The following is a 22,799-nucleotide window of genomic DNA, read 5'->3' on the forward strand; positions in this document are numbered from 1 at the left end:
AAGCCTGGCAGGGGAGGATCCAAAGCGTGAATAAGAGCTACAGAAATACATGAAGGGACCGACCTAGCAGGGGAGGATCCAAAGAGAAGAAACTCTAAGGGTCCGCCTGCTGGGGTGCCAACTATATACTGGTCATCCGTAGCTGCCGACGTAGAGCGCAGAAGGCCTGAGCAGCATCGCAGGCTCTGTCCCAAGGTGATCATTGGGAGGGTCTTGACGGATCGGTGATTGTGCGGGCGAAGGAGGTCGTGGACGATGGTCGGGGTGGGTCGGAGCGTCCGAGGGGGCGCCGGTCGGATGCGCCTCGGATGCGTTCGGAGGGTCCGAAGGAGGCCGAAGCGGGGGTTCCCCTGACATTACCCCCCCTTTGAATGTGGTGTCCCGACGCATAACACGGAAGGGTAGCGAGTCAAAAGTTGCTGAGGCGATGTGTCGCGGTTTACCTGGGTATCTCCGATAGAAATCCGCGACTTTGTCTGGCGCGAAGACGCGGTTGAACTGAACCCACGAGTCGTGTGAAGCGTTATAGCCTTTCCACCTGATGAAGTAGTTAAGTTGCCGAATGAACCTGCGGTAGAAATTAGCAAACCCCAGAAACTGCTGGACGTCCCACCTGTGGATCCCACATAACCCTCCTAGTTAGGATGGAGGGTACACTCAACCCTCCATCCTAACTAGCAAGGAACCTGTTAAAGGCCCTATGCTGTGATAAATACTGCAATAAAGCTGCTATAAAGTCAAGAAATCTCAGATAAAGAACTTAGAAACTTCAAGTCCAGTCATCAGCGGTGTTGTGATCATCAATCATCATCCTATCACATATTACCAAAAGAGGAAATTTCTGTTTCATGAAAGCACTGAGCTATAAGTCCAATAACTTTAGAATTCTCTTCTCATCATCAATGATTAGGTCAGAACTGCCTAAAAAGGAAATTTTGATCAAAATAACACAGGCAAAAATTGGCAACAAAATCAATCTGTACCCTCCATCCTAACCAGAAGGGTTATGTGGGATCCACAGGTACATATATTGATTAATCTTAAGAACAATCATTTAATAAAACAATGACAAGTCAATTAATTCATGAGGATCAGTCCATTCTAATTAAGACAAAGTGATTGTGACTACTCTATGGATAGACGGCAACAGAAAAAAAAAGACTAGAAGTACGAAGGTAGGCAAACAACTCAAGTAGCAGATTCTCGAACACCAGGAGGACCCTTTCCTTTTTTGCCCTTGGCAAATGCTCGGGCAGTTGAGGTATCATTGACTCGGTTCTTCCCAAATGCCGGTCGAGGCTTCGGTCTACCCCCTCCACTAGCGTTCATCTGACGCTTCAGTCGACGCAGCGCCTCACCCCCATCATCCAATGCTTCGTTTTCCTTCCCCTCCCTACGTTTCTTTTTCTTAGTCCCACCCACATCATCTCCATCATCGTGCTTTCGCTTCAAACTGCTCGCCTTGTGTTTGGTTTTCTTCTGCAGTTGGGGTTTGTTGGCCGATTTGGCAGCTTTGCGAGCAGCCGTTGCCCGGGCAAGCGCTGGGAGCATCTTCCGCTTGCACTGGATGGTAGACTCGCTCTCTTCGTCGTCTCCATCTGCGCGGTCTCCGTCAACATCAGATGGGTCCTCATCACTGTCGACCCGCTTTCGTTTCTTCGATTGATGCGTCATTCCCTTGTCCTTCCTCGGCTTGCGTGTTTTGGCCGGGAGATTGCCATGCTGCAGCTTCAGACGCTTGAGCTCCTTCTCGACCCCCTTGTCGTCCAACCATTCCCATTTCAATGTCTTTTCCCGAAGTGCGGAGTAGAGAGTCCGGGTGTCCGAGTTGTTCTTGAGAGACATCCGTTTGAAGGGAATGTCTTCGGGCCAAGAAATTGTGACGCTATGAACAGCGACGATTCTCTCGCTGAAGTTCTCGAAGTTCATCCGAATGGACTTCCCCGTGATTTCTTCTGCATGAGATGAGTAGACTGTGAGAACACCATGGGAAATGCATACCTAATCCACGCTGAATTGAGGCCGCAGCTTCAACCCGCATCTCCGGAACACTGAGCGCTCCAATTGTACCTTCAATTATCATGAGAATATGCGAGAGTAACGAGAATTAACACTGACCTTTAGCTCGAGCAACAGCCCAGAGCTCGAGCATGGGTGGGATTTGCAGAGGATCCTTTTTGAAGACGTCGGCAAAGAAACGTGAAGAGCCGCCAGATTCGACAATGACTGGGACCATGGTGTCATTGAGATGACCTCGACTGAATATTGCTACGCCGAGCACACCAGTTCGTCTTTCAAGATCGACCATCTATACGTGGATCGTCAGACATTCCGCTGAAACTTACAGGGAATGATACACACCTCATCCGAAATAGACTTAACCGACTGCACTCCATCCATCGTAGCCGTCTTGTTGTCCCTTCTGATGCCCGAATGACGACCCTTCCGCTCAGTCCGGATTGCCTCTTTCATTGCTTCAACTTGCTCTTGTGTGACATCGTCAAGAATAGTTGAGTCCTTGGCAATCATGGCCTGAACCTCGCGCAGCTTATACTTCTCCCCGACAGGAAGGTCTAGATGTCATCAGTATCCAGTCGGCAAGTAACAATAAGTTCGGGCAACACACCTTCATTGAGCGTCATCATAACATGCTTAATCTTCGCATTGTAGCTGTTGATAGCACGAGGCTTCTTGTTTAGCCGTTGGGAGGCATTCGTGATGCAGCGCAAGACTTCTTGTTGAACGACCCCATACTTGGCAGCAAGCTCGGGCACCGCGTCCCGGACAGGCGCAAGAAGCTCACTGATGGCTTCATTAAGCTCGACGCCTCGGTTTTCCTTAGCTAGCTTCTTCGCGCGCCTCGTTGCGCCGGAAGTTAGCGCCCTTCTTGACCCATGGCCAATGACGAGTAGGTACCATTTGCCGCAGCGGGTGACGGCTCGCGTGAGTACTCTTTACACGAGCAACGGGTAATTCGTCAACCCAGTTATGATTTCCATCGTCGTCAATGGGGTCGGTATCGAGAGCCCCCAAAGAACTGGGAGAAGGCATCCTGAGAAAAGCGGTGGTTGGTGGTCAGGGTTTGCGAGGGACCTGTGAAGAGAGTGACACACCAACGTAAAGTCGGCCGTGCTTGTGAAGAGTTCTTGTGAAGAGTGCTTGTGAAGAGTGAAGACTGGGTCCATTTCCGAATTCGTCATTGCTGGACAGGCTGACAGCAGTTAATAATATTTCGCAGTAACTATTCGTGGACTTGCAATTGGTATACTAACAGTAATATCTTCCTATGAGCATCGTACGCCATGGCGGCGCATTCGTTCCTTCAGCGTATTGCGTGTATGGAGCAACAGCTTCCCGTCTTGAAGCTTGTCAACGGCTGTGATACTGGGAGAAATGGTCAGGGGAGAGAAGTTGTATCAAAGGCCGAGACTTACTGGTCTCGATAAATATAGCCAGTGGTCGAGTTGAAAGTGAAGATAGTTTCACGTCATTCGGGCGAATCCGCATCGAAGTCAGAGCCGGAGCTGACTGAAAGACCCAACTCCATTGCTGCTTCGGAGATACTCTCACTGTCAGGGGAACCTCCCTTTCGGCCCGGAGACGCGTCCGATTCCGGTCCGATTCTTGTTCTGACTCCGGTCCGGCCCTCCATCTCGCCCCGCACAATCACCGATCCCTCAACGCCCTCCCGACGGTCGCCCTGGGACCTCGCCTGCGACGCCGCCCAAGCCTTCTGTGCCCGACAGCGGCAGCTACGGACAAGCAGTATATAGTCAGCTCCCTAACAGGCGGACCCTTAGAGTTTCTTCTCTTTGATCCGGCAGCCCCAGCGTGAGTGTCCGTTAGCGTGCAAGAGAAGGCAAAAACATACACAGTGTGCCCATAGTCCCGTTTGTTGTCCAGCAAGCTTCAATGTATGCCAACCCATGGAACAACTCCTCCAACACAACCGGGTCAGACTTGCCAAATATAGACATGTTACCCTTGGTCTGGTTCAAAGTCTAGACCGGTCCCTGGCCTAGAGTAGGCCTAGACCTTATGGCCGGGTACATATAGATTTGATTCAGAGGTTTACAACATTTATTCTGAGATTCCTCATATGTTGCATGCCTATTGTGCATGAAAATGAATTTATAGGGTCCATATGTTAGTATTCATATAGTGGTCATATTGACAGCTCATTATCCAACGGCAAATGCAGACAGATCATCGACGAGCGGGGTAGAGTGGAACCAAATAGGCCCATTAACACGGTCCCTTGTTGTTGTCAGTTGTTGAGGTAATCGGCGGTACCTCCTTGCACAGAGAGAAGCTTTAGATGATCTAAGCGATAGAGTACAGTACACTCCACTATCACAATTTATATATGCAGGCCCACAAAGGGGTAATTGGACACCCTGGCCTCTCCTACTCCTCCTTGCCGCCGTTCCTGGCCAGAGAGGAGACAATCGTATGTCCCTTCTGATCCAGGCGCTACTCCTAACCTCCTATCACTCCTCCCCAGTCCCTGGTGTCGAATTGGGCTTGGCAATGGCTCGACGTGACCGACGTGTCATTCTCAGTCACGTGCTTCCCATGTGTATGTTCCTCCTACTGGGGCACCTGTTCCCCATCATCACGTGCTGCATGTTATGGGCCTGCAATGGCCCGACACCAGCGTTGAAGTGGATGGGCCGGGTCTTATCCGTGACAACCTCGTTCTGCAATACAACAGACAAAGCTGGCGGTAACCCACGGTGGGTTACTGCTACCCACCTTGGAAAACAAGATCTGGATTCTGATACTCAGATACTCCTGGCTCAAAAAGCACGATCCCGAGATCAACTGGGAAACGAAGAAGGTGAAGATGAGCTGCTGCCCCTGTAACTAGTGCTGGCCCAATACGAATATGATACGCCATTTGGTGTATCGTATCATATCCATATCATATCGGGAGCCTGTATCGTGTATCATATTCATATTCTTGACTTTGAACTGCATCGGGATGGCTCCTAGATAATGTTGGTAGGTCTACACCCCTCTATGGTTTGTGTTAGGCACTTACAGGATCCAGAAATCCACACCACAACTGCAAATAAAACTTTTTTCCTCCATCAAACCGATACAGATACGATATGCACATCAAAATGGTGTATCGTATTTGTACTTTCAACGATATATTGAAAATATATTCTTCGTATCGTATCGGTGGCCAGCACTACCTGTACTGTAGCATTTTAATCAATTCGGCGCCCAAAATGTCTGTGACATCGGCGCCGAATTGAAATTTTCGGCGTCCGAGGCCTCCGAGTGTGACCGCCAAAATCTTTCGGCACATTACGGCGCGGCCCGCAGGGCCGCGCTTAGCCAAAAATGGCCAATTTGCCAGGTGAATTCGGCATTTGTCGCTGTTGTGTGTGACCGCCGAAAAAATTTCGGCGTTTTAAAGGCGGTGTGACGCGTGACCGCCGAATTGATTAAAATGCTACAGTAACTGCTCTACCTGTTGCAACGAGGAGCGAACTAGGCATGCTGAGGTTCAGCGCCTCTAACTCCTTAAGTCACGCAGGCGCCTTCCCCACTATCTGCGCCGTTGATATCACTGGCCCAGATGGCACCAAAGATGACCTCGGGGATACTTCGGACTCGCCGGGTCCTTCACTGGACCTCGAATAAATCTATGGGGAAAAACAGCTTCCCAGATTGTGGCAAAAAAGCTTGCCTATAGGATGAAAAATGGAGTTTTTTTGGTCACAAGGAGCTTTTTTTGTATTATAACATTGATTGCTTTTTTTTGGACAAGATGGCTATTCCATTTATTAGGTCTTTTTGAATCTTTTCCCCCAACAAATGAAAATTTCCCTTTTTTGGCCAATTATTACCCTCAGTAAAGAGTTTAAAAATGCTTCAGTTTCGGGGGTGAAAGGGACGCGCGCATAGCTGTCCCGCGCACGATGCCTCACTGTAGTCAGGACCCTGACATTGAATCCAGCTGAATAGCGGATCCATCGACTCGCGGAAGTGTACGGTACGGCGACGGGACGGCCGTGACGCCGTAATGACCGTCCCGTATACGGTGACGGTCGCTGTACTCGGCGGAAGCTCGCCTACCCGGGATTTGATTCGGAGATCGTTGATCCGCCGGGTATCGGACCTCTGGATGTCCGTTGCTCGGGCCCAGCCATCTGCCAACACGGCTTGGCTAGCCTCTCGAGTCTCAGACAGCGCCCAACACTCCAGGCAGGCGCTTGGCACCGCCGCCCGACCCGGCCCGGTCGCTCGGAGGCAGAGTTTAGCCACATGGCCGGCCGTCACCGTCACCGTAATACGACGTGACGGCGCCGTCCCGTACCGTAAGCGCTTTGAAGTCAAGCGCGGCGAGGGGCCGTCCCGGCGCCGTCAGAGGCCGTACTTACCGTCTACGGCCGTAGCTGTATACGGTACGGTAACTCGGACTCCATTCGCGGACCCGCGGATCGCCACATTTGAACAGCCAAGGCCAGCAATCCACTAGTATTAGATCTGCACAATTTCGAAAAAAAGCTGGCTGGCTTTTTTTCCCATCAAGATTGACAGGAACGCGATGCGGTGAACGAGGTCGTGGAAGCCGTGTCGAGCTACGCGCTATGTCCCCTGCCATGTAATGCCTCAGGCCGCAGGCGCCAAACAAACCCCTCAGAAGCCCGAGCTTTGATAAAGAGAGGGAGAGAAGGACAGTCTGAGCCAACCAGCGGCTAGCGCTCTTCCGGCGCTGTCCAGTTTCGCAGCATTATTGACAGAAATGTGTGCTCAACATGTTTCGAATTTCGAAACCCATCTTTCAAATTCCGAAACCGGTTGCGAAAATCGAAACCCCCGTGAATAATTCCGCAAGCTATATATACTTGGTGTCTAGGAATGGGGTCCTCGTCGATTCTTCTTTTCTGCAACTACTCCCCGGCCTATTCCTTGCCTTCAACTTCTCGCCGCCAGACCGGCTTTGCTTTCCTTCACTTCTGTTTGCGCTAGATCGCAACTTTCTTCTTTAACTCATCCGCCCCCCCACCGTCACGTCCTTCTTCTACCGACCAAACGATGCGCTTCCAGACAAGCTTCCTCGTCTCGCTCCTCCTGACACTGCCCGTGTTTGGTAGTCTCGAGCCGCCTACCACGGCAGACGACGCCGAGCTAATGGTGCGCCGAGTTCCTTTTTCTGCTGTATCTTTCCGTCGCATTGAAGCGGCTTACGTTATAGGCGCTTGAGGCTCGTGCAGCGCGCAGTTTGAAGAAGCGGGTGCGTAATCCCGTGTTTGTCAGCCACGCCGCTCACTGCCTCTGTACATAGGCGACGAATCCTCCGGCCAAGGCGCCGGTCAAAGCGCCCGCCCCAGCGCCAGCAAAAGCGCCGGTCAAAGCACCCGCCGCCGCGCCAGCCAAAGCGCCAGCCGCCGCGCCAGTAAAAGCGCCCGCCCAGGCGCCAGCAAAAGCGCCGGTAAAAGCGCCCGCACAAGCGCCCGCCAAAGCCCCAGCAAAGGCTCCAGCAAACGTCCCCGCGAAGGCACCGGCTCCGCCACCTGCCGCCAAAGCACCTTCCAAGGCACCTGCAAAGGCACCTACCAAGGCACCCGCGAAAGCGCCAGCCAAAGCAAAGAAGTCGTGCCAGGCACAGATCACCAAGGCGTTGCAAGCACGCTATGCTGAATTCACGCTGAACCGTCACGAGGCGCGTGCGGGCCTAGCGCACCCTAGCGGGAAGGGCCGCGTCACGCTCTTCCACGGCACCGATCCAAGCAAAGCCGCGTCCCTGACGGCCGGCGTGAACCTCGCGAAGACCGCTCCAACAGGCGACTTCAACCACAAGCCCGAGGTGCCCGGCGGTTTCTATCTCACCGACAGTGTCATTGCTGCAGCACAATTTGCGTGCTGGGGCGCAGAACAAGGAGAACCGGCAAAAGTTGATGTCTTCGGTAACTTGTTTCGATCCCTCTAAGCTGGGAGAACGTTGATCGTCTGAACCACCCGTTGCAGAGTACGCCTGGGACGGAGTTGGTGCTGGAGTATTCGAGTTTCCGGGCCAGACGCCAGACTGGCTAGAGGTGCGTGTGTTCATCGCTTAGCAACTCACCCACATGTTGTTGCAGTTTCTGTTCTATAACAGCGAAGAGGATACCACCAGGGAGAACGTTGACGACGATTTCCGTGCCCAAGCCGTCGAGATATACAAGAACAAGGTGATGATCACCGGGCCGATGAACGGCCAAGACGGTGTGTCTTCTCTTCGAGTTTTGCTAGACCTGCTGCTCATACTCATACTATGCGTATCCGCAGATGAGCTCATCACCAACGAGTTCCAGCAATACGCTATCATCAATCAAGCTGCGGTGACTTCGCGCCTCAGGCTGGTCGCGCGGCACCAGAACATCGTCTGCAAGAACGTGCCCCAGGCGGATGCGCTGACGACGACGCTGTACACCAAGGGCCAGGGGGGGAACCCCAGTTTCCAGAGCCTCCTTACGAAGCTTCAGAACCCGAACCTTGTGTCGGCGTTGGAGAGTTGTTGAGTAAGGGGTGGAGATGTGTGGGAGCACTTATTACTAGTACTGCCGGCCTGAGCATGTACTTGATATATAATAGTAAAGTTTCGAGACAACTTCCGATGGCACTGTCTTTCGTGCCAGAAGCCGGTTTTGGCTGCGTCAGGCCTGTGTTGGCTTCAGCAACTATGATGGAAGAGGATATGGAACACGCACCGTAATGCCTCGCGGACATATGCGAGCATTCAAGGCCCGGGATCCCAGGCGTTCGCAAAGCTGTCGTGAACAGAGAGTTCGCTGGATGGTCTGGGAAGGACCGGAGCCGGGATCTGCGTACTACGTAGAGGGGCGCGAAGCCTGCGCCGAGGTCGGACAGGGTGTCCTGAACACCTGCTTGAACGCCGTTGACAGCCACTCGCCGTTGGGCTTCTCCAAGCGTGTTCCGGGCCGAGGTCCGTCGCGGATGGCTGAAGCGACGCAGTATCCGTTGGGAGGAGGGGACACACGTGCGGGATGGTGTTATAGAGCAGCGTTAAAGCGGTGTCTGATCTTCTTGGCGGGTCAGCACGGAAAGCGCCGTCGAGTCGACGGCGATCAGCAGCCGCATACGCAGGGTGTATTGGGGAAACGAAGGAATGCTGCCCCAATTATCATGGAGCATTACTTACCTCCATTCCTCTCTGTTCCCGCATGTTGATCCACTCGCCAAAAAAAACACTGCATCTGCTAAAGACACCTCCGCTTCCCACTGCAAGGTATCTTGCTCCGTGATTCCTGCCGCATGCAAGAAAAAAACGCAGAAAACCGCATGTCTTCTCTCTTCATTCGAATAAAGGTGCCTATAATAGCACGGTCGAATAGAATCCTCCGAGCCTGTGTGTTCGCATTGGTGCCCCCCGCATTTGTTGCATGACGAACGATAGCTGCGCGAAGTAACCTTGGCCCGTCCCTCGCTCAACACCGGGAAAACGATCTGTCTGCCGCCTTCCATTTTCCCCCTCGTCACAGCTTATGCTCCCTGCTCCTTCCCTTTCTCCGCCCACTCTTCTCCTCTCCCTCCTCAACTACCCCCGCCACGCGCCTAATCACCGCCCAATCCACACTCTTCCCCATCTTCTCCGCCTCGTACGCCTCACGAAACGCCGGGTTGGTAAGCACCGCCCACGCGATGCGAGCAGGTCCGCTCATACGACGAGCACCGCCGCACAGCGCCCGCGCGGGAGCGCAAACGGGAGCGGCTCCGCGTGGTGGGCCGCTAGGTTCTTCAAGCATCTCCAGACACACCGTATGTGAGCGGATGCACCGGGTATCGGGCAAAAAACATATATACCGGCGCGACTCTGCGCTCAGCGGCGGGATCCGCGCGGCGCTCAGCTTCAGCCGCTTCGGGCGGTGGTACTCCAGCAGGTTCAGCGGCTTCGGCGCCTTGTCCGACGACGGCATGCGTTGTTGTGGAGGTGGGAAGAGGGAAAGAGACAAGAGACAGCGTGACCGCGGATTGATGGATATAATTTTTTGGAAATGGAAATAAATTGTAAAGGTTTCTGCCAAAAAATAGGCCCTGAAGTAGGATTTATTTATGATAAATAGTGGACAAAAAAAATATACATTTTCACAACTTGGAACAATAACAAATAAAACTCCAGAAAAGTAGACTTGATTTGTAAAAAAAAATTGGGGCATATATTAAGTCATCAGATTGACTGAACTCAGAGCCAATATTAGCTGACAATTTTGTGGTAATGATTTGCAACCGATAAATGTGTCACAAGATATGAGACCATATATATCAAAAATCTGGGCCAGCACCAAAGTGTACCTAATATATCAGAAATAAGTGATAAATGGCCATTATATATGACAAGTCACCCTTATATATGACAAATTGCGGCAATAACATTGTGATACTATTTTTTCAACAAATATTTGGGCTTGAATAATGTGTACTTATTGTCTACAAAATATGGTCAGGAACTTTGGGGTAGTCATAATATATGCAGTATTTGATACTATACCATGATATAGAACTTGATTTCTTGTAAATCAGATACAGTTTGTGTAACTTTTATTACATATCCATCAAAGCAGCAAAAAGGGCCATTGTTTTGGACCATTATTTCTTATATATAAATCCTGCTTAGGGGACCATTTTTTTTGGCTGAAACTCTGGTGTGAGTACCATAAAATGCATGATCAACAGCCATTTCAGACTCCAAACCTTCATTCCGCCCAACAATATTTTTCCTTTTTCTTTTAAATTCCTTACACCAATGCTTCCCAATGCTTCTCTCCATCATAGTGGCTTCCCTATAACTGTGGCAGCTCATGCTTGGTTCAACTTGGACCTTGAACCTAGAAGCTGTTCCTCCCAGTATAGTTACACTGTAGGGCTCCAACCCAATACAATACAATACTCGATCACCTGTTTAGCCCACAGAATACTGTGAGTTATCAGTGGTAACCCGCCAGGGTGCCATTGACAAGGCTCAGTATTTTCAGAACATCCCCTGAGGTGAATAATTGCTGGGGAGAGGGGTGAATAAAGTTGAGCTCTAAGGCAAAATTCGTACTAAGTCCAGTATGTAAGGGGTGAATAAAGGTGAATAATACAATATAGGTCATCCAGACCAAGTCTCCCGGAGTCACACTACGTGACAGGTGACACGGCATCCCAAAAAGGAACTTTAGTCAATAGAGATTGGAGTTGGTAGTTTTAGTGACTATGTCATATGGTTATATACTATAACATAGAGTGATACATATAAGAAATTTCCAAAAAAAGGAAATTTCCACAATCATTGCAGAATGTCACAAATTGTCACAAAATAACAGTTCTCTATTTTGACTATACAAACAACTTTCATTATGTGATGTATAGTGGCAGCTGAATAGTAGTATCAGAACTGTCCAATCACTAGATGATGTTCAACTGATGGGCTTCTATTTCTATAACTACTTGATATAAATACATGATTTCAGTACTACCAGGAAGGCCTTTCAGGGTATCATTACTTGAACATGGCATTTAATCACCATCATATGATATAATCACTCTACTGACCATGTATTCACATGAAAGAGGATATGTGGGTGCTTAAAGTGATAAGACTGCTGACTTGAACCTTCAGATACCCTAAGCCAATGTTTGACTATGTCTACTTCCAATCCAAACTGAATTGGGCGCTGAAAATGCAAGGCATTCTCTCATCAGTGGCATTTGATTTCCATCAATTTGGAAGATAGGCTTAGATCTCCAGCTGGCCTCAGTGGATAAAGCTGGAGGAGAGCTCATTTGAAAGGTATATTATCCTACTCCTATTTAGCCTAATGTTCCATATCATCTGTGACCTATTACCTTGATCTATTTAGTGCCAAGCATGTATAAACACTAAGTTAAGGAATATTTTGCTGATATCTTGGGACCCTATGCATGGAATCTCATGATCTAAAGTGATATGATATCACAGGATAGTCCATTATAATCCCACCCATTAGTGATGCTGTAGCATGTGTTAGGGTGAGTCAATTGTTGGAGACCTTAGGTGCCACATAACCCAGGATGGAGATATGCCAGAGAGGCAAGGGCACCACTTTATGGGAGGTGGATCATACACCTACCATTGAATATACTGAAATTCCTCAGACTTCCACAGGCCATACTATGGTGAACCCATCATTTTGGGAATAGATAACACTGATAATGCTACTGTGAGAGATCCATCATAGCTATGAGGTTGATTCAAGTACTGGACAGGTTCATTTGAAGGTGTATACCATCCTACAATCAAGTCTTGGGACATACTTGAAATTATTTTCTGACCAGTTGTAATAGCGAAGACACTCTCTTCTGCTCTATAGGTACCTACCCTCTCTTTAGCTACCTTCTGCAACACATGCCATAACCTCAACCAATTTCAGTACAGAGTCCTAGTAGATATCCCAATACCCCAATACATGCATCTCAATGTCCAATACTCAGTCTATAGACCCCACTATTCATGTAAACTAGTTTTGCATCTAGCCTGCAGTTGATTGTCACATCTGTGCCAAGGCTCTGTTTACAGGGGTCTGTTCTCACACAAGGAGTCGACAATTTTTGGGTTTTGTGACTTTTCCTACTTAACATTATACATCTTTCTCTTTATGACAAGTGGAGTTTGGTTGTTTTTGTGGGTTAGATTGGTTAGAGAGCTCATTTGCTGTCCTCACTCCACACTCATCACCGGTCCAGCCCTCCATCTCACCTACACAATCACCGATCCGTTAACACCCTCCCAACAGTTGCCCTGGGACCTCACCTGTGACACTGCCCAAGCCTTCTGTTCCCTATGGCGGCAGCTATAGACAAGCAGTATATAGCCAGCTACTTAGCAGGCGGACCCTTAGAGTTTCTTCTCTTTGGATCCTCCCCTGCTAGGTCAGCTTCATTTGTATTTGCTTACCAATGTTCATGCTTCCTCCCCTGTTAGGACCTTGATCTCAGGCCTCCAGGGTTGCCCTTACACATAAATTGTCATAGGGACCTCAACTAGCCTAAGTTCCTCAATGTTCTCATTAGCTAGTATTCTTCCTTATATAATAACCTTGTATTCTAGTTTCTAATTAATCCCTTTGTGATGATGTGATGTCACATAGTGTCTAAGCCCGAGGTTACCTTGCAAGGTTTCAGCCTGGGATTTATTCACTTTATAGCAGCTTTATTGGAGTATTTATCACAGCGTAGGGGTTTCAGAGCCATCCTCTCTAATTATAATTAGAGAGGATATGTGGAATCCACAGGTGCTTGAGGTCATTCACTACTTAGTTTCTAATATACCCATGACAACCAACGATTAGGCTGGAAATTTCTGGCAGAAACTGTACCAACTTGATTTTACCTACTTTTAGTATGCAGAAGAAAAAATCAAAGTTGAAGCCGAATGGGGATGTAAGGGCAACCCCGGAGGCCTGAGATCAAGGTCCTAGCAGGGGAGGATCCAAAGCGTGAACATTGGTAAGCGAATACAAATGAAGCTGACCTAGCAGGGGAGGATCCAAAGAGAAGAAACTCTAAGGGTCTGCCTGCTAGGTAGCTGACTATATACTGCTTGTCCGTAGCTGCCGCTGTCGGGCACAGAAGGCTTGGGTGGCGTCGCAGGCGAGGTCCCAGGGCGACCGTCGGGAGGGCGTTGACGGATCGGTGATTGTGCGGGCGAGATGGAGGGCCGGACCGGAGTCGGAACCGGAGTCGGACCGGAATCGGGCGCGTCTCCGGGCCGAAAGGGAGGTTCCCCTGACAGGGGACATTTTTTTGATTTTTTGGTTTTTGGTGACAGGGTGGTATAGTATAATCATATTCAGACGCAAAATATGATTATGTTATGATTATATTCAACTATAATCTAGTATGCATATCCCTGGACAAATTTGACATATTTGCTACAGGAAAATTTCCAAGCAGGCTAGACTATCTGTGTCACATCCCAACATGATTACTATTCAAATTTGGTCCTACTAGGAGTAAAGTATCACAATATACTTACAATGGATAACTTGATTGTATCACATTTATCCAAAGTATATGACTGTATGTCTAATCCACACTAAATTTAGTCCTATTAGTAAGCACACAGGCTGGAAAAATGGCTATCATAATCCAACTTACTATATTGGAGTATTGTGTGGCCATAATATAGTATATTCATAATATAATATATATATTCAAACATAATCATATTCAAGTGATCAACCAAAGCCATAATATATTCCTAATAATCTGAAGATATTCAATATTTAATCAACCATAACATAATTCTGGCCAGCACTACTAATAGTGGATCGCTGGCCTTGGCCAACCTTGGCCTCAAACCAAAAAGCGATGAAGCAAGTGATCGAGTCGCACTGGCAGGCTAGCGGCTCTGCACATGTGGCGATCTGCCGGTGAAGTGTGGGCGCGAGTCCGAGTCGAGCGCCGCGGCGAGTCGATGGATCCGCATCCGTCGCCTGCAGTAAGCTGGATTCAATGTCAGGGTAGTAGTATCCGGTTTCGCAGCCCATTGACAGAAATGTGTGCTCAACGTGTTTCGAATTTCGAAACCCATCTTTCAGATTTCAAAACCGGTTGCGAAATCCGAAGCCCCTGTGAGAAATTCCGCGAGCTATATATACTTGGTTGGTGTCTAAGAATGGGGTCGTCGTCGGTTCTTTCTTCCTTTCTGCAACTAGTCCTCGTACTCCCCCGGCCTATTCCTTCCCTTCAACTTCTTGCCGCCAGACCGGCTCTTCTTTCCTTCACTTCTGTTTGCGCTAGATCGCAACTTTCTTCTTTAATTCATCCGCCCCCCACCGTCACGTCCTTCTTCTACCGACCAAACGATGCGCTTCCAAACAAGCTTCCTCGTCTCGCTCCTCCTGACACTGCCCGCGTTTGGTAGTCTCGAGCCGCCTACCGCGGCCGACGACGCCGAGCTAATGGTGCGCCGAGTTCCTTTATTTGCTGTATCTCGCATTGAAGGGGCTTACGTTATAGGCGCTTGAGGCTCGTGCAGCGCGCAGTTTGAAGAAGCGGGTGCGTAATCCCGTGTTTGTCAGCCACGCCGCTCACTGCCTCTGTACATAGGCGACGAATCCTCCGGCCAAGGCGCCGGTCAAAGCGCCCGCCCCAGCGCCAGCAAAAGCGCCGGTAAAAGCACCCGCCCCCGCGCCAGCAAAAGCGCCCGTCGCCGCGCCAGTAAAAGCGCCGGTAAAAGCGCCCGCCCAAGCCCCAGCAAAAGCGCCCGCACAAGCGCCCGCAAAAGCCCCAGCAAAGGCACCGGCTCCGGCCGCCAAAGCACCAGCCAACGTCCCCGCGAAGTCACCTGCCAAGGCACCTGCCAAGGCACCCGCGAAAAAAGCGCCAGCCTCAAGGAAGAAGTCGGCGTGCTCGCAGGCCAAGATCGCCAAGGCGTTGCAAGCACGATATGCGGAGTTCTCGCTAAACCGCCATGAGGCGCGTGCTGGGATATCGCACCCGAGCGGGAAGAGCCGCATCACGCTCTTCCACGGCACCGAGCCCGAAGACGCCGCCTCCCTGGCGGCCGGCGTGAACCTCGCGATGACCGCTGAAAGAGGCGACTTCCACCACAGGCCCGAGGTCCCCGGCGCTTTCTATCTCACCGACAGTGTCATTGCTGCAGCACAATTCGCGTGTTGGGGCGCAGTGGACCAAGGAGTGGAGTTGATGTCTTCGGTATGTTGTTTCAATCCCTCTAAGCTGAGCGGACGTTGATCGAATGAACCATCCGTTGCAGAGTACACCTGGAACGGAGCTGGTGCTAGCGTATTCGAGTTTCCGCCGGGCGAGACGGAAGAGTGGCTAAATGTGCGTGTGTTCACCGCTTAGCCACTCACCCACATGTTGTTGCAGTTTATGTTCTATAACGGCGCAGAGGATACCACCAAGGAGAATGTCGACGATGATTTCCGTCCCCAAGCCGTCCAGATATACAAGAACAGGGAGATGATTACCGGGCCGATGGACAACCTAGGCGGTGTGTCTTCTCTTCAAGTTTTGCTAGACCTGCTGCTCATACTATGCGTATCCGCAGACGAGCTGCTCACCAACGAGTTCCAGCAATACGCAATCATCAATCAACCTGCGGTGAATTCGCGCCTCAGGCTAGTTAAGCGGCATCAGAACATCTTCTGCAAGAACGTGCCCCAGGCCGATGCGCTGACGACGACGCTGTACACCAAGGGCCAGGGTGGGAACCCCAGTTTCCAGAGCCTCCTTACGAAGCTTCAGAACCCGAACCTTGTGTCGGCGTTGGAGAGTTGTTGAGTAAGGGGTGGAGATGTGTGGGAGCACTTATTACTAGTACTGCCGGCCTGAGCATGTACTTGATATATAATAGTAAAATTTCAAGACAACTTCCGATGGCACTGTCTTTGACGCATTCGCGCCAGAAGCCGGTTATGGCTGCGTCAGGCCTGTGTTGGCTTCAGCAACTATGATGGAAGAGGATATGGAACACGCACCGTAATGCCTCGCGGACATATGCGAGCATTCAAGGCCCGGGATCCCAGGCGTTCGCAAAGCCTTCGTGAACAGAGAGTTCGCTGGATGGTTTGGGAAGGACCGGAGCCGGGATCTGCGTGGAGGGGCGCGAACCCAATTATAATGGAGCATTAAGCGCGAACCCAATTATAATGGAGCATTACTTACCTGCCAACGTTGCCCATTCCTCTCTGTTCCCGCATGTTGATCCACTCGCCAAAAAAAACACTGCATCTGCTAAAGACACGTCCGCTTTTCACTGCAAGGTATGCTCCGTGATTCCTGCCGCATGCAAGGAAAAAAACACAGCCTTTCTGCCTAAAACAGCACGGTAGAAGAACTCCTCTGAGTTTCTTCGAATCCTGGTGTATTCCTATTAATATAAGTATCGCGATCCACGAAACGAGGTAGCCTTGACCTGCCCAGTCGACATCACTCCCGCTCCCACTCCCACTCTATCCCCTCTCCTCACAGCTTATGCTCCCTCCTTCTCCTCCTTCCCTTCTTCCCATCCGTCTCCTCGCCCTCATCCACCACCCCCGCCACACGCCTAATCACCGCCCAATCCACACTCTTCCCCATCTTCTCCGCCTCGTACGCCTTACGAAACGCCGGGTTGGTAAGCACCGCCCACGCGATGCGTGCAGGCCCGCTCATGCCCTGCGGATGCGTGACCTCGAAATCGGGCTCGCACGCGTGGGCGACGGTCGCGGCGTGGATCAGAATTGCCCTGGAGAAGAAAATATTCAGCAGGCCTGGAGGAAGTAGTCGATGGCAACGCACGCTGTGAGCCCGAACACAGGCTTGATCCCGCCCGCCTCTCTCCCCGTGATGAAGCGATGTACCCGCCCAACGTGCTGCGCCCCGTTCGGGCCGGCGTAGGTCCACTCGTGGGACGAGTGGTAGGGCACCTCGAGCGTTTCGGGCTCGGCGGGAAACGGCGGGTCGGAGGAGAGGAACGCAGACAGTGGGTGCGAGAAGAGCGCGGCGACCTCGGCCGTGTTGAGGATTGGGCGGAGCGTGTTGTCGAGAATCAGCACGACAACTCTGTTAGTGGTGAGGAGGGAAGGAGATAAAGAAGGGATGACCCACGGTGTGACGACGAGGTTGTTGGATGCCAGGAAGGGCTCGAGGATGCAGAGTAATGGGACCTTCATCCGGTTCAGCGGCAGCCCGATCTCCTCAAACGCCTCCCGCCGCTATCCAACCACATCCATCAGCACCCACCCCATAAAAAAGAGAGAGAGAAAGGCAAAAACACACACCGCAGTGTCCTCAATCGTCCTATCCCGCCTCTCCACCTTCCCACCCGGCAAACTCGTGTCCCCCGCATACGACCGCAGCGTCGCCGACCGTCTTCCCCCTCATCAGCCCTCCCTCCTTTTCCCACAAGGCCACGCACCGGTTCAGCAGGACATACAAGTCCCCGTTCCTCCCCACAAACAGCGCGACGAGCACCGCCGCACAGCGCGCCCGCGGGAGCGCAAACGGGAGCGGCGCGGCGTGGTGGGCGGCCAGGTTCTTCAGGCACCTGCACAAACACCGTATGTGAGCGGACCGGGTATCGGGCAAAAAACATACCGGCGCGACTCTGCGCTCAGCGGCGGGATCCGCGCCGCGCTCAGCTTCAGCCGCTTCGGGCGGTGGTACTCCAGCAGGTTCAGCGGCTTCGGCGCCTTGTCCGACGACGGCATGCGTTGTGGTGGTGGTGGTGGGAAGAGGAAAAGATGGAGGGTGGCGGTGACGCGTGACCGCGGATCGATGGTTGCGGAGCATACTTAACACTTGACTAAGTATAGGCTCATGGCTTATGTCTATGGCTACGGGGGGAAAGTCTAACACATAAGAAGGAGGAAAAGAGAAGAAACTCATAGATTATGGTAAATACCTGATGTCAAGGGTGGGGGGGCCCAGGGGTAACAAAAAAACTTTTTATATAAAGATTCTTTGCAGCAAATATAGGTCCATATCTATTAAAAATATATAATACTCACCTTATGTTACCCTATTGCTCAAGTTATGCCCCCATATTTGAATAATTCAAGGTTCTTGGGCTTAGATAGGTGCAGGGTGACATTTTGTCACATTGTTGTCATCCAGTTATTGATAGCCGGTGACCATTCTTAGCTCAGTCATGGCTTATCCATAGTGTTAAAGAGCTGAAAGTAAGTCTATAAAGAGATATATATGTGTATTCAGCAGGCATACCTGGGGATTCTATTGATCAAATGACAGTTGTTAGAGAGATGCCATGATGCATCAAGGTCTCTAGCACCGACCTGCTCTGATGCATCATGGCATCTCTTTGAAGCCATCCCATCCATGCTGTCGCCCACGCGACCGCCCCCGCCTTCCCGCCCATCGGCTCCTGCTTCCCGCCCCATGTGCTGATGTCAATCTATATGACATAGTGGAGATGATGCATACAGGGCTGGCACCCCGCCACCCCACCGATGCCCGGACGCTTGGCTGGCCCGACCGCCCGACCGCCCGACCGCCCGACCGCCCGACCGCCCGACCGCCCGACCGCCCGACCGCCCGACCGCCCGACCGCCCGACTGCCCACCGCCACTTTACCTCGCTGGTGACTTACCTGCGAGTAGGGCCGCAGGGCTATTCACGCCTGCCTGCTTGCACACTGCGGGTATCCGGTATCCGTTAGTGCTGCGCCGCTGCAGTGGTGCTGCCTATAGCCCACCATGTCCACCTTTGGGTGCTTGACGACGAGCCGGTCTAGCCTCGCTTGCAGCCCTTCGGGGTTTTTAATTAATTATAACAGGTTGCCTTCGGATACTGCCGCGATGCGCAGCGCACCCATGCTGCCTACGAGGTGCTTGGCAATTAAGTGCCATGCTCAGTGCTGCTCCATTTCCGACCATTGCTGGTGTCAATCCTTTCGAGGATCTACAGATTTGTGGCTACAGTCGAAGTCTACATAACCCATAGACATCACAACCCATAATTCCTTCTAACCCATAGGATTTAGTGGTCCACCAACTATGTTCTATGGTAGAAAACCCATATTCCCTGTACCCCATAATACATAAGATTTTGTCGAGTTATAACTTATATCCGAGATCACCGAGAGCCATCATGACTGCAAAAAAATATTCGCTACTAAGCGCTAAGCTACCATGGCAGGCTTCAGCCTTGCTAGTGTAAAACGTGGTCTCCGAAGGCTCCTCGCAAAGACCAAGACACGCCAGGAGGAGCTTCTTGCCCGTCTTCACCGCAGAGAAACGATTACAGATGCAGATGAAGAATGGCTTAATGATGGTGCAAACCATGTTGACTAGACGGTCGTTGTTGACCAATTAGATGAGTCCTCTGATTTTGAGCGCGGGCTTTCGAGACTGGACGAGGCAAAGACAAGAATGGTGGAGGAATTGGCCAGGCTAGGAGAGCCGGAAAGTGGGGCTGAAGCAGATGCTGAAGAAGCGAGAGAAAATGAACTAACGGCTAAGAAGTCCCTCAAAAGTGAGTGTCCAAGGATGTCTTGCTCTGTTCTGACTTCATGGCCATAGGAAAGCGTGATTACACTGAGCAGGAGAAGGTCACTATGCAGGCGAAGTCAGCAGCAACGAGAGAAAAAAACAAAGCCAGCAAAGGGAAGAAAAAGGGCAACACGACACTGGAAGAAAAGATCAGGGTTCTTGATTGGAGGAAGGCCAACCCATCGAAGACTCAAAAGCAGGTTGCAGAGCATTGGAATGAGGAACTTCAGCATGTCACCATCAAGCAACCCTTGGTTTCCGAGTGGATCAAGCAAGAGGCCACACTGCGACAGAGGTGGCAGGAAGCTGTCGAGTCAGGACGTAGAGTAGATGCAAAACGTGTCAGGTTGGTGGAGAATCCGGTCGTCGATGAGATGATGGAGCTTTGGGTACACAACTGCATGGCGCACAATGTCCATCTGTCTGGCGAGATTCTACGCCAGAAATGGACCAAATTTGCCGACCTCTGCAAGGTTCCGATGGAAGACCGCGTCAAACTCAGCGATGGATGGTTGCGGGGTTTCAAGAAATGGTGTGGGTTAAAGGAATTCAAGTGTCATGGCCAAGCTGGCTTGGTGGATCCTGCAAAGGTGACCATGGAGCGGGAGCGGATTTACAAGATCGCACGAGCATATCGACGCAAGGACATCTCTAATATGGACGAGACAGGCTTGTTCTGGGCGTGTGTAATTTCCTGACATTCGATCTCAAAACTGACAGATACAGGATGCCTCCGGATCGCGGCCTCATGACGAAGAAGACCTCTGGTGTCAAAGGAAGCAAGAAACGGCTCACCTATGCATTCACAGCCAACGCTGATGGTTCCGAAACACTCGAGCCATTCATTATCGGTAAAGCAGAATGTCCGCGTGCATTCAAGAAGAAGACAGCGCGAGAGCTCGGTTTCTATTATCGGAACAATGCAGCATCTTGGATGGTGGGCCCGCTACATAAGGAATGGCTGCGTGATTGGGATAAGCGACTACGGAGAGAAAACTGCAAGATTTTGCTCCTGTAAGATAATTTCAAAGGCCACAAGTACCCGAAACGTCTTACAAACATCCGTGTCGTCCCCTTTGAGCCCAATCTCACATCCCACGTTCAGCCGCTTGACGCTGGGATCATTCGGTGTTTCAAAGCCAACTACCGTCGACTGTTCATGCAACGTGCCCTCGAACGTTTTGATTCCGGCGTTACTGCAGCCCAAATCTACCACATCGACCAACTGGCAGCTATGCGGCTTGCAGACGAAGCATGGCGGCAAGTCAGTGGAGACACAATCAAAAACTGTTGGCACAAATCTGGCATTCTTGGCGCAGAATGCTATGCTCGCAATGCAAGCATGGACTCCCTCCTCTCTACATCTTCCCTTTCCGAACCCCTGAGTTCCTCAGACGAAAGCAGCGATGGCAACATTGCCACGGCTGCTCGTAGTCAGTCACGGGTTCCAGCAGATGGTGATGGAGACAATGACCCTGTCGCTGAGCTGGAAGACATCCTGGATGAGCTGGAGCGGCGTGGAGCCTTGCATAAAAACAATCGACTGGCAACAACGGAGCTCATCGACATCTCAGAGGAGAATGAGATGATGTCTGAGGAGCTGACTGACGAGCAGATCAAGGCTGCTGTCGAGGCAAGGAAAGCTGACGGTAGACACAATGATGATGACGACGAAGATACAGAGACTCCTGACCCTCCCACATACTGGGAAGTTCACGAGGCAACTGCACTCCTTCGGCGTTTCCTCGCAGATCGGGATGACATCTATGCGCGACAGCTGGAGGCTAATCTGTCACGTTTAACACGCGATACACATCGTGAGCAGGTCAAAATTCAGTCTCCCACTTTGATTACAGACTACTTTACACGTTAAGCATAGCTACACCCTCAAAATCAATATATTTCCGAAAATTTCCTTTTTGGGAATTTATTCCCACCCTCCTCCAAACCCATATGTCCCACTAACCCATACGATCCTATGTCCACCGACCCTTATAGGTTATGTAGACTTCGACTGTATGCGATGACAGCCGCCGTTAATTATGGCTCGGTGTCGATGACACAGTGCCGATGACACAGTATCGGGGCATGGCGAACCAACACTAATACCTTCAGTTGACCAAAAATTGCTCAGAGATCCATACTATCTGTGTCTGATAATCAGCCCCCACCTACGTACAAGTTTCTTAAGAAAAATCTCAAAGTTTTATGGGAACTTGTGTATTGCTCAAGTACTCGTGCATACCAATACTAAATTCTACCCACTCTTGGGGAACTTAAAACTTTATCTATTATCACCAACTACCAGCAATGTATGTGTCTGCACATTCATAAGCAGCACCACTGGCAGGGACCTGTCCTAGTGTCAGTACCCTGGCCCCAGTAATGCATTGGAGTTGAACCTCAGTGGAAATTGTAATTTGTCACTAGTTCCCAGCCCATGAGTGAGGATCAGATCCGACTAGCAGAATCCGGCCAGCGGAGGCGGCGCGATGAGCTGAGTGCGCACGTAGAGTAGCCATGTGATGGAGGGTAGGCCAAGCCACAGAAAACAGGATTGCAGTATGCTGCAATAACTACTGGATCTCGAGAGTCGAGTCTCCAACCTGACTGCGTGCCGGCACAGAAGCAGTCCAGCAGGAATGGCACAAGCACATTAGGCTATAGCGACAGGCTGCAGACTGCACTGTGATGGAAGACATGCATGGAGGCTGTGCTGGTCCACCTGCATGCGTGTCTGGGGAGGCGGGGATATATAGGCCGATGCGACTCGGAATGCGCGGCCCGCAGGGCAGTGAG

At 50.9% G+C, this 22,799-nt stretch overlaps 3 protein-coding genes across 3 annotated transcripts; 1 reads left to right on the top strand and 2 right to left on the bottom strand.

Annotated features, from left to right (window-relative positions):
- Window positions 1–7,053: 7,053 nt before the first annotated feature.
- On the top strand, window positions 7,054–8,519 carry MIND_00301700 (uncharacterized protein; the record flags this gene model as incomplete). Its single annotated transcript, XM_037359879.1, has 6 exons — window positions 7,054–7,152; window positions 7,214–7,252; window positions 7,304–7,925; window positions 7,987–8,054; window positions 8,100–8,223; window positions 8,287–8,519. The coding sequence occupies 6 exons, from the start codon at window positions 7,054–7,056 to the stop codon at window positions 8,517–8,519; spliced, it is 1,185 nt and encodes a 394-aa protein (XP_037222764.1).
- A 975-nt stretch (window positions 8,520–9,494) lies between these two features.
- Window positions 9,495–9,951, bottom strand: MIND_00301800 (Glycoside hydrolase family 5 protein). The gene is made up of 2 exons (XM_037359880.1): window positions 9,823–9,951; window positions 9,495–9,764 (listed from the first exon to the last, which is right to left on the bottom strand). Exons 1-2 carry the CDS (start codon window positions 9,933–9,935, stop codon window positions 9,677–9,679), a joined length of 201 nt encoding a protein of 66 aa, XP_037222765.1. The 5' UTR covers window positions 9,936–9,951; the 3' UTR covers window positions 9,495–9,676.
- Window positions 9,952–16,974: 7,023 nt separating this feature from the next.
- On the bottom strand, window positions 16,975–18,200 carry MIND_00301900 (Glycoside hydrolase family 5 protein; the record flags this gene model as incomplete). Its single annotated transcript, XM_037359881.1, has 6 exons — window positions 16,975–17,236; window positions 17,290–17,553; window positions 17,599–17,705; window positions 17,772–17,862; window positions 17,909–18,037; window positions 18,088–18,200. The coding sequence occupies 6 exons, from the start codon at window positions 18,198–18,200 to the stop codon at window positions 16,975–16,977; spliced, it is 966 nt and encodes a 321-aa protein (XP_037222766.1).
- Between the last annotated feature and the right edge of the window lie 4,599 nt (window positions 18,201–22,799).

The sequence above is a fragment of the Mycena indigotica genome (assembly GCF_014461135.1).
Source record: "Mycena indigotica strain 171206Taipei chromosome Unknown Mind.scaff0003, whole genome shotgun sequence".
NCBI lineage: Eukaryota > Fungi > Basidiomycota > Agaricomycetes > Agaricales > Mycenaceae > Mycena > Mycena indigotica.